Source organism: Equus quagga, unplaced genomic scaffold (assembly GCF_021613505.1).
Source record: "Equus quagga isolate Etosha38 unplaced genomic scaffold, UCLA_HA_Equagga_1.0 HiC_scaffold_32_RagTag, whole genome shotgun sequence".
NCBI classification, from domain to species: Eukaryota; Metazoa; Chordata; class Mammalia; order Perissodactyla; family Equidae; genus Equus; species Equus quagga.
The window spans coordinates 634,214-646,729 of NW_025793551.1; the positions used below are offsets into that span (position 1 = coordinate 634,214).

At 33.7% G+C, this 12,516-nt stretch overlaps 1 protein-coding gene across 5 annotated transcripts in view; it reads right to left on the minus strand.

The window, feature by feature from the left end:
- The window catches only part of LOC124232198 (probable ubiquitin carboxyl-terminal hydrolase FAF-X), a 142,180-nt gene that overhangs the window by 49,501 nt on the left and 80,163 nt on the right, over positions 1-12,516 (minus strand). For all 5 annotated transcript variants that reach the window (XM_046649168.1, XM_046649167.1, XM_046649165.1 and 2 more), the window contains 3 exons: positions 9,718-9,843; positions 8,357-8,482; positions 7,147-7,316 (listed from right to left, as the gene is read on the minus strand). In XM_046649168.1, coding sequence (XP_046505124.1) covers positions 7,147-7,316; positions 8,357-8,482; positions 9,718-9,843 — 422 coding nt within the window. The remainder of the gene's footprint in view (positions 1-7,146; positions 7,317-8,356; positions 8,483-9,717; positions 9,844-12,516) is intronic.

Genomic DNA, 12,516 nt, shown 5'->3' on the forward strand with positions numbered 1-12,516 from the left:
AATTCGACAGCACATTAAAAGCATTATACATCGTGACCAGTGGGAGATATCTTTGGAAAGCAAGCATAATACAGCATAGGCAAATCAGTCAACATGATACATCACATTAACAAAATAAAACAACATGATCATCTTAACAGAAGTTAGAAAAAGCACTGACAAATGCTTTAGTACCCATTCACGATTAAAATGCTAAAAAAAAAAAAAGAAGGAACCTACCTCAACACATTTAAGGCCACATATGCTGAAGCCCACAGTTAACATCGAAGTCAATGGTAAAAAACTGAAAGCTTTCCCTTTAATATTCAGTAAAAGGCAAGAATGCCCACTCTCCCCATTTCCATTCAACACAGCAGAAGTTCTCTCCAAAGCTATTAGACAGCAAATAAAATACATCCAAATAGAAAGGAGGAAGTAAAACTGTTTGGAGATGACATGATCATATACATGTAGAAATCCCTAAAGACTAAACAAAAAAATCTATAAGAAGTAAAGTTTCAGATTCAAAATCTATATACAAAAAACAGTTGCTTTTCTATAGACAAACGACAAACTATCTAAAAATGGTATTAAGAAAAGAATGCCATTAATAGTAAGAAAAAGAATAAAACACTTTGGATAAACTTAAAGAAGAGAAAGGCTTGTATGCTGAAAATTAAAAACAGTGATAAAGGAAATCACAGCTGTGTTCACAGATTAATATGGCTCAAATGTCCATACACCCAAAGTAATCTACTTCAATGCAATCCTTAATAAAATTCCAATGGCATTCTTAAACAAAAATAATCCCAAGTTCATACAGAACCACAAACGACCCAGAATAGCCAAAACAAAACAATTCTGATTAATAACAACTGTGGAGACATCATACTTCTTGACTTCAAACTATCTTTTAAAGCTACAGTAATCAAAATAGTATAGTACTTGCATAAAAAGAGACATTTATGTCAATGGAACTAGAACAAAGAGCTCAGAAGTAAAACCATGTACTTACGGGCTATTGATTTTTGAAAGTGTGCCATAAATACACAATGGGGAAAGAATTTTGTCTTCAATAAATGATGTTGAAGAAATTGGGAATCCACATGCATAACAATGAGAAGGATCTTATCCCACATCATACACTAAAGTCAATTCAAAATGAATTAACGTCTTAAACCTAAGACTTAAAATCATAAAACCATTGAAAGAAATGAGAAAAAGCTTTTTGCTATTGTTCTGGTGAACCAGGTTTTTGGATATGATGACAAAAGCAGAGGGAATCAATAAAATGGATAAATGAGATTGCATCAGACTAAACGGCTTCTGCACAGCAAAGGAAACAACAGAGTGAAAAGGTAACTCACATAATGAGGGGATATATTTGCAAACCATACATCCGATAAGAAGTTTATATTCAAAACATAAGAAACTCATAAACTGAATAGCAATAAACCAAATAACACCCCCTGCCCCCAACTGGGCAAGGGACCCAAATATACATTTTTCCAAGAAGACATATGAATGGCTAATAAGTATATGAAAAGATGAACAACATGACTAATCATCAGGTAAATACAAATCCAAACCAAAATGAGATATCTGTTAGGATGGCTATTTTAAAAAAGTCAAGAGATAACTGTTAGCGAGCTTGTGGATAAAAGAGAAGCTTTGTGCACTATCAGTGGGAATGTAAATTTGTACATCTATTATGGAAAACACTACGTATGTTCCTTAAAAAGACTAAAAATAGAACTAACATATATCCAGCAATCTCACTTCCTGGTATATACACAATGGAATGAAATCAATATCTTGAAGAGATATTGACATTCCCATGATCATTACAGCATTATTCACAACAGCCATGACATGGAAACAATCTAAATGTCTGTCACTGCAGGGGTTGATGGATAAAAGAAATATGATATACATATACAATAGAGTATTAATCAGTAGTAAAAAAAAAAAAAGAGTCCTGCCATTTGTGATATCATGGACAATTCTGGAGGAAATTATGCTAAGTGAAATAAGCGAGACTCAGAAAGACAATTACTGCATAATTTCACTTATATGTGGAATCTAAAGAAGTCATAGTCATAAAAATAGAGGGTAGAAAGGTGGTGGCCAGGGAATGAGGGATGGGGAAATGAGGAGATGTTTGTCAAATGGTACAAAGTTCCTATTAGGCAGAAAATGTATTTTTGTACTTGAAATTTGCTAAGAGAATTGATCTCAGGTTTTCTCACCTCACATACAAAAAAAATCGTAACTGTGAGGTGAGGGATCTATTAATTAGCTTGATTTTAGTAATCATTTCAAAACATATACATATATCAAAAAATCATATTACAGGGGCCAGCCCTGTGGTGGAGTGGTTAAGTTCACATGCTCTACTTTAGTGGCCCAGGGTTTCACCAGTTAAATGGACCTAGGGCATGGACATGGCACCACTCATCAAGCCATGCTGTGGTAGTGTCCTACAGAGCACAACCAGAAAGACCTACAACTAGAATATACAACAGTGTACTGGGGAGCTTTGGGGAGAAGAAAGGAAGGAAAAAAAGAAAAAGTCGGCAACAGATCTTAGCTCAGGTGCCAATCTTCAGGGGAAAAAATCATATTTGTACACCTTAAATATATCCACCTTTTATTTGCCAAGTATACCTCAACAAAGCAAGGGGGAGATAAATGAAAATAAAATAGATCAAATATAATACTAAAGATTCTGTATTTGCTTTCTCAAAAAGAATTTTGTTACAAAATACAACGCACCAAAGAAGCTTAGTCCAAGATGCTTTCAACAGTGATAATTTTAGCTCTTCTGACCCATTTGCAAACTCTGGAAAAAAATCACTGGTATAGGTAAGCTGCATATGAGAAATCTAATAATAAATTACATGGTTATATATATTTAAGAGAAAAAGAAAAGGTAAAGAAAGAATTAAGGAAAAAGAATCAATAACATAGAAAATGAATAGAAAGCAGTAACAAATATGGTAGGCATTAATCCAAAGATGTCAATAATCACTTTAAAACTCAAAGGTCTAAATACAGCAAACAAAAGATAGAGATTGTCAGTGTTTAAAAAATACTACTCAACTAAATATTGCTATAAGAAACCCATTTTAAAGACACATTAAAATTAAAATGCTAGTCAAAAGAAAGCTGGAACAGTCAAATTTCACACAAAATAACTTCAGACAGCATGAACTACAGAGCAAGGAAAGTTATCAGGAATGAAGAGGTGCACTGAATAATGATACATAACAATCTTCATTGTTTATGCACCTAAGAACAGTGTCAAACTTACATGATGCAAAAACTAATAAGAATTCAAGGAGACACAGATGAATTTAATTTACTATCACAGGGGGACACTTTCAACACCTTTTATCAGTAATTGATAGATCCAGCAGGCAGAAAGTGAATAAGGACACAGTTCAACCGAAGAGCACGATCAATCAATGTGATACAATCTACCAAGAGACTATTTTGTCTAATGACAGCAGAATATACATTCTTCTTAGGTTGACATTGAACATAAAGTAAAACCAATTTCTGGCACATAAAACACACTTTAACAAATTTAAAAGAATAGAAATCACATAAAGTATGTTCTCAGATCTCAGTGGAATAAAACTAAAAATCACTAACAGAGCGATGGCTGACAAACCCCAAAATACACTTAAGGGAGAGATTAAACTACATAATTCTAAATAACACCTAGGTCAAAGAAGTCTCAAAAAATTTAAAAATCTTGCCAAGAAAATGAAATTGAAAATATACCTTATCAAATTGTAGGGTACAGCAAAAGCAGTACTGAGAAATTTATAATACCAAACACATAAATACGAAGAAAGATCTACAATGATTAATCTAAGCTTTCACCTGAGAAAAGTAGTAAAAGAACAGAAAATTAAATTCAAGGTAAGCAGGAGATATTTTAAAAATTAGATCAGAAACCAACGAATAGATGTGTAACAAGGAGATTGAATCAGTCCTCAGAAACATTCCCCAACAAAGAAAAGCCTAAGAGTGGAAAAGGTTCACTGATAAATTCTACCAAACAAGGAAGAATTAAAAAAAATCATTTATTTTTTGTAAAAAATTTACAGGAAGGGAATACTTATTCTATAATGACATCATCCCAATGATAAAGCCAGACAAAGAGACCATGAAACAGATGGATACCCCTTAAAAATATAAATTCATATATCCTCCAAAAGCTCAACAACCATGTAAAAGGAGCTCAACATCAGTAACCCGAGAGAAACGCAAATCAAAACCACACAGATATCACTTCAGAAACCTATGAGCATTACCACTATCAAAATAATAGACATAATCAAAGACGTGGAGAAATCAGACCCTCTGTACACTTGGTGAGAAGCACAGTCACTACAGAAAGCAGTACGGAGGTTCCCCAAAAAGTTAAAACTAAAACTACCCTATGATTCAGCAATCCCATTTCAGGGTATATATCCAAAAGAATTCAAAGCAGGCTCTGGCTCTTAAAGAGATATCTGCACACCTATATTCATTGCAGAATTATTCACAATAGTCAAGAGAGAAGCCAGCCCAAAAGTCTATCACCCAATGAATGGATAAAGAACATGTGGTATATACATACAATGGAATGTTATGCAGCTTAAAAAAGAGGGAAATCCTGTCACACGCTACAAAATGGAAATACCTTGAGCACATTTTGCTAAGCAAAATAACCCAGTCAGAAGGACAAATACTACATGATTCCAATAATATGAACTATCTAAAGTAGTCAAAATCTTACAAACTAAAAGTAGAAAGGTATCTGTCAAGGGGGAGGTAGTAGGGGAGTAGTGATAGTGAGGTGGGTGGGAGAATTAGTGTACAGTAGGTATAGAGCTTCAGTTGTGCAGGATGAAAATTTTCTAGAGCTCTATTGCACACTCATGTAAATTTATTTAATATTACTTGCTGTAGACTTTAAAATGGTAAATCTAACATTCTGCATTTTTACCATAATAAAATAAATTTACAATTCTCAACAAAATATTAGCAACCGAATTTAGAATATATTAAAGATATTATATACTATGACTAAGTAAGACACCGCAAGAATGCAAGAGTGGTTCCACAGATAAATCAATATTTTTAATACATCACATAAATACAGCAAGGGAAAAAAACCACAACCATCTCAACTGACTTAGAAAGAACACCCGAACAAATTCCCAACTTTCATGATATAAACACTTAATAAAGTAGGAAAAGATAGGAATTTTCGCAACAGGATAAAGGCTATATATGGAAAAACTTAGAGCTAACATCATACTCAATGATGAAAGATTCAAAGCTTTCCCTCTACATCAAGGAAAGAAATGAAGATGTCTGATATCACTTCTATTCAACAGAGCAGATCAGTTAAGCAAAGAAAAGGCAAATGAAACACAGCCAACTTGGAAAGGCAGAAGTAAAATTACTTGTATTTGCAAATGGCATCATCTGATACTGAGAAAACCCTAAGGAATCCAAAAAGAAACCTAATTCAGCAAAACTGTAAAATATGAAATCAATACACAAAAATCACTTGTATTTCTATGCATTACAAATGCATAACGCAAAAAGGAAATTAAGAAAATTTCACGTACAACAGCAGCAAAAAAATAAAATATTTAAGAATAAATAATACTTAAGAATAAATAAACCTAAGAAGCAGCAACAGTGTTGAAGGAAATGAAAGAAGACCTAAATAAATGAAAACACAACCTGTGTTCATGTATTGAAAAACTTAATACTGTTAACATGTCAATACTACCCAAGTGATCTATAGATTTAATGCAATCTCTGAAAATTCCAATGGTGTTTATTGCTGAAACGGAGAAACCTATCCTACTTTTTTTTGAGGAAGATTAGCCCTGAGCTAACATCTGCTGCCAATCTTTCTCGTTTTGCTGAGGAAGACTGGCCCTGCGCTAACATCCGTGCTCATCTTCCTCTACTTTATATGTGAGATGCCTGCCACAGCATGGCTTGACAAGCAGTGCCATGTGTACACCCGGGATCTGAACCAGTGAACCCTGGGCTGCCAAAGGGGAATGTGTGAACTTAACAGCTGCACCACTGGGCCAGCCCCTATCCTAAAACCCATATAAACAACCTATTTAAAAATGGGTTTGAACAGACATTTCTCTACAGAAGACAGACACAAGCACATGAAAAAATGCTCAATATCATGAACGATTTAGGAAATAAAAATCAAACTACCATGAGATATCACCTCACACGCATTAGGATGGCAATGATTTAAAAAAAAATGAGAAAACAACAGATATGGGAAAGGATATGGAGAAACTGGAACCCTTGTCCATTGTTGATGGGAGTATAAAATGGTGAAGCCACTTGTGTAACTCAGTTTGGTGGATCTTCAAAAAATTAAAAACACAGAATTACCATGTGACCGAGTGCACCCACTCCAAGGATCATACTCAAAAGAACTGAAAACGATGACTCAAACAGATATCTCTGTTCATAGCAATGATCATAGCAAAACTACTCACAACAGCCAAAAGTGGAAACAATCCAAGTGTTCATCAACAGATACACGTATAAACAAAAATGTGATATATACATATAATGGAGTATAACTCAGCCTTAAAAATGAAGGAAAATTCTGAAACATGAGACAACATGGATGAACCTTGAAAACATTACTCTAAGCGAAACAATCCAAACACAAAAGGATAATATTGTGTGATTCCATTTATGTGAGTTACTAACAATAAGCAAATTCAGAGACAGAATGAAGTTAGAGGTAACCAGGGGCTGGAAAGTTTGGGAAATGGGAATTATTGCTTAACATTGTAAACATTCTTAAAGCTACTGAACTGTCCACTTAAAAGCTGTTACCATGTCAAATTTTTTATTACAAATCGTTATATATTTTACCACAAGAAAACACTACTAAAAGGGAAAAAAAAAATCAACATTGGCATTCTGCCAAAATGAAAACAAATTTAGGTTAAGTGAAACAGGTTAAATAAAAGTTTCATAAACATTAAAGTGCTATGTAGACCAAAAAAAGGTTTCCTTAATTGACTTCTCAGATAGATTTTTATCAAAATGGATTCATTTCTGCTTAAAGAAAAAGGTTAGCCTTCTTCGAAATTTAAAAAAGTCACTTACTTGCTGGGACAGTGCAATAACAAGTCAATGATAAATGTCTGCCAGGTTTTTTCTTTACTAAGTGTATCTAAGGCTGTTGGAATTAGAGCAAAACACAATGTCATCACTTCCAATGCTTCACAGCAAACCTGTTCATCTTCCACATCTGGCTCACTGCTTGCACCGGAGCTCTGTAAAATTATAATTAGGAGTAAATCATCCAGGGACACATTTAAGAAAAAATTCACAAACCTTCTAGTTAGCATTTAAAATTTATCTACTCATTAAAGACCTTCGTCTTCAGTCTCTTCACCTGCAGCTTCTGAGACCCTTTGAACTATATCCCAAAGGGGATTAAAGGAGCATGCTCACTAAAAGCTAAGTATCATTTCCTTGTTCTTTTAGGTGTGAAGGTGTATTTCTTCATCAACTATGATTCTTTTCTAAAGAATCACATTTGCACTGTAGTTTGGGTCTTTGATTAGTTTTAGCTTATCTAAAATGTCATTTTATTAAAAAAGCAATTGTCTTAGACAAATGTTCAGAAAGGCTATGGAAAACTTCTGCAACCTAAAGTACACTCAAGTAAGTAGTTAATATCTGCCTTTACTCATCATAAAATCAGTATAGTATATGTATGGACCACAACACTCATTCAAGTATTCCAAAGAGAAGCTGTACAATGCTATTACCCACTTTCCTTTTTTCACTGTACAGAAGTGATTATCTAGGACAAGTAAACATGAAAGGATATCAAAGAGCTAAACAAGGCCTCATTTCTGCAAACAATTCACTTAATCCAAGCAAGGCTAGGGATAATACCTAAATGGTGAAGATCTTTCCTGCTTTTGAGTGCTCTCAAAGAACCAACTAAAATGCTTAAATGTCATGTTTCCACAACAGTTACTAAGATTTACACAGGACAAAAGTTGAAGGAAAAAAAATAAAGGGAATTAAGAAAATCTAATTCTTTATGGCACGACTATTTTCACTGCAATGAGAAGTTAAAAAAGAAAGGTGTTAGGAAAAAACTACATTAGAGAGAAATCCTGAAGTGTCTTATTTTCAACCTAAAATCGTGTATGTTCTCATCTTAACTATAGCTGTAAGTTTATTTTAAACCATTATATACAAGTGAAAGGGTCTTTAAGATGGCAGACATGATAAAACTTTAGTCACAGGCACACTTAACATTTACATAAAAGCAACATATTTCTGTCATAATTCTTACCACGGCATAAACTTTAGTGATTTCTTCATTTGGGCTAAATACTAGCTCTAATGACCCACATCCTGATGCCCAGATGATTTTTTGTAAAGCTCTAATTACACAAGTATCAGGCATATATCTTGAAGCCTGAAAGAAAAAGTAATTAAAAGTGCTGACATAAAGTGAAATAATCAGGAAAAAAAAAGTTTCTCTTTGTGAAAGTAGCAGTAGAAATGGCTGTAAATAAAATGAATACGCTTTACATTGCGCCTTTAAGGTTCAAAGAAGCCTTGGTCGCATTTTTTTATATCTTTACAATATATGTGGATGAAGCAAAAACGTATTTATCAGCCACAGCCAAAGTATGCGTCAGGTTAAGATCTAATTTGGCTCAATAATATTTTTCATAGAGTTTTCAAGACAGGAAAACCAAATTATCCAACCATCTCACTCCTGTCTGTTTGCCCAGAGTTAAGAAAACATCTGCTGACAGAAGAACCACTTGTGCCTTGTTGATAACTTTTCAAAACAGCTGTACTCCAAAATGTCAAAAACTAGGAATAATCCAAATGTCCACCAAGAGAAAATGTAGGATGATTATGAAATGTAATATTGTTCAACTATAAATTTCAAAATCAAGATGACTGAAATAACTCAGACAGGGGCTGGTCCTGTGGCCAAGTGGTTAAGTTTGCATGCTCTCCTTCAGTGGCCCAGGATTCTGCTGGTTCGGATCCTGGGTACGGACATGGCACCACTCATCAGGCCACGTTGAGGTGGTGTCCCACATGTCACAACCAGAAGGACGCACAACTAAAATATACAACTATGTATTGGAGGGGGGATATGGGGAGAAAAAGCACAAAGAAAAAAAAAAGAAGATTGGCAACAGTTGTTAGCCCAGGTGCCAATCTTTAAAAAAAAAAAAGAAAGAACCCAGACACAAATATGATTCCATCACTGTAAAATTTAAGAAAATAAAAAGTACTCTACAGTGAAAAGCAGCAGAGCAGAGTTGGCCTGCAGCCAAGGACACAAAACTTTCAGGGCTTGTGGAAATGTTCTGTTTCTTGAGTATAGTGTTAGCTTAAACATCTGTCAAAACCCTCTGTATGCTTTTTTGATCGAGTTTATGCAATATAAATTATACCACAAAAATCTATTTAAAAGTTTTTAAAGTACTTTCTAAAGTACCAATATTAACAGATAACATTAAATACTATAATTATATGAAAAAGTAGCTGAAATAAGAGACTAAAAAGTGATACAGTCTCAGAATATTTAACTTCAAATTGTGATAATCTTTATTAGTTATAAGTAGAGATTGTATCAAGAGTAATAAAACATCCAAGTTTCCAAAGCTTTCAAACTTTAATACCAACCTCATCAGATATTTGCTGAGCAAGACGTATCGATACATTTCTAAGCATGCACTCGGATGACGGATTAGGAATGCTCTGAAGGGCATTTTGTAGCACTACTGCTTGATCGTGAGTAACTTGGTTAATCTGAAAAAAGTTAACCTTTTTACTTGGAGTAAAAACTTGTATATAACTAAATTTCAAAAGTTCGAACACAACAAAAACCTAACCATTTTCTCCTCATCCATCACCACTTTCTTAAGATGTCATCCTTCTCCAGACCCACTGCAGAACTTTGGGGGATCTGCATGAAAAGCATTTTAGATTGCGAACCTGGCAGACTTCTTCTCTTAGTGGCCTTTTGGAGTGACAATACTCCTCCACAAGCTGCAATTTCAGATCAATCAACATCATATGTACAACTCGGTTCACTTTCACTTGTGTGAGATAAATAACACAGCTTTGAACAACCTTTTTGTCTCTAGGTAAATCCTTTTCCCAGCCCTTCTTTTCAGATAACTACACCTGCTATGATAGGACTGAGAAAACTGAGGATACCAGATGAAGACTTTCATTTCTTATCCTCTCATCTTCAAATTTATACCACTCATTTCCTTCCTTTTCAGCCTTTAAGATGTTCCTTTCTTTGTTCAAAGGTACTTTTGCTATCTGTGCTCTAAGGTTCATCCTAAAAATATGCTTAAGTCTCCACAGCTTAACCCCGTCATCATCTATAATTACCTTTCCTTCACAGTCAAGTTTTGTTAAGAAAGTCTTTTTACAAACAAGGTATTTTAAGAAACTGAAGAGTTGGCGGAGGTGTTCCTGCAGCTACCAAGTGGGCAAAGTAGAAGACCTGACTAGGTATAACGATTTCAGCTCTTCTCTCTAACCTCTAATAAAAGAAGTGTATATTTTATTCTATTTATTATCTATTGTTATATACATATTAATTATTTTGATCCTTCAACAAATATTTGAGAGTCTCTTTGCCTGGTACTACTACATAAGATTCCAAAGAAAGAGCTAATGTAGGAAAAGTGGTAAAAATATAGTATCAGAGTCAGCCTGCTTCTTCACTGAAGAACTCTCAGGTCATTTTTATTACTTGGGTCAAGAATTTTCATCTCCTTCAATCTTAATCTTCATGTTGAATAGGAAGTAATGAGTGACCAATTAAATACAGCTAATAACAATAATTAAATGAGATAAAGTACAGAGATTAGCATAGAATAGCTCAATATATTTTGACCATTATTATTTTCTAGTAAATAAACTTGCACACAGGAATCATGCAGGCTTTTGTTAACACTTCATCTCTAATATGTGTCACATAACAGATGCACAATAGATTGTTTGTTGAATGACTAAAAAGTTACATTTTTAAAACTGCTAATTCATTTTACTAATTAGGGTTTATTTTTTAAATCAGCAAACTCTTGGGGCACTTTTCTTAAACTGAAACTGTCCTTATTAAGGTCTCACCATTGAATATTAATTTCCAATTCAACTCCAATAAACTGAGAGGAAGATTAGGTACACTCTACAGGGTAAAAATAACTCTCTCTCTTCAATATGGTACTGGCAGAACTGAATACTTTCTATTCAAGAAAACAAGACCTCAAACTCTTTATAAAAAAAAGTATAAAGTTGAAGAAATGTGCAAAAGGGATCACAAAATTTTATTTAGTATAAATTCTTAAATCCATGAAGAAAAATACCTAGGATTAATTTTATTCAATAGTTACTCTATTTCTCCCTGTTCTATATATTGCAGACAGTTCTATAATAAACATTTTTAAATACTAATTTTGCATTTAGCTCCCTTTTACAAAGTGCACAACTTGAAATTAGACACTATTATGTACCTTGTATTCTTAATGGCACATTTCCTAAATAATAAATATTAGGGACAAGGTATAAAGAGGTACGTAAAATTGCCTTCCATGTACTTTACTAAGCTTTTATGGGAAGCATCATGACAAGAACTTACCTGTTTTTATGTAAATATGCACAGATCCCACAACATAAAGTAATAAAACTTAAGAGTGAAGACAGAGCATTGTAAATTTCTTTTCTAAACTTGTGTGTATAAAAACCACTATTTTTCTTTTCACCTTTTTTAAACGGAAAGTTTCAAAATTGTAGAAAAGTAGAGAAAAGAAGAGAAATAACCCTTGAGTACTCATCATCCAGTTTCAACAATTATCAACAAAAGACCAAAATTGTTTCACTGAAACTCCCACTAACTTCCTCACATCAACGCTGAATTATTCTGGAGAAACTCCAAGACATGTATCTTACTTGAAATGCCTTACAAAATCACAATCTAACCTAAAATAAATGATAATTCTAAATTATCAAATATCTAGTCATTATACAAATTTTCCTGATTAAGAACTAACCCATTTCTAAAGGAAAAAAAATCTGTATCCCTAAATCATTTTATCTTCAGCCAATAATTTAACAAAACCATCACTTATAATGTATAAAAATGAACCCAATTTTAGTGAGAGATGAAAGCCACATTCAACCTTTCTATCAGATCTCAACATATCTTGAGAATATTTGGTGATGTGCATCAAGGATGATAAGACGGGAAAGAGAGAGTGTATGTGAGTCTTGGTGGCAATGTTGTTCATGGTGGGAGAAGACTAGGGGAACACGTCAATTGAATCTCGTCTTTTCTAACCACCTGTCTTTATATAACTTTCAGGTATGAATTAACGAAAGACTCCAGTGAAATTTTTATGAAACAAACAATTACAACTCAAAAGGGACACTAAAAGGGGAATGAGGGAGCCTCTGATATTACTGTAA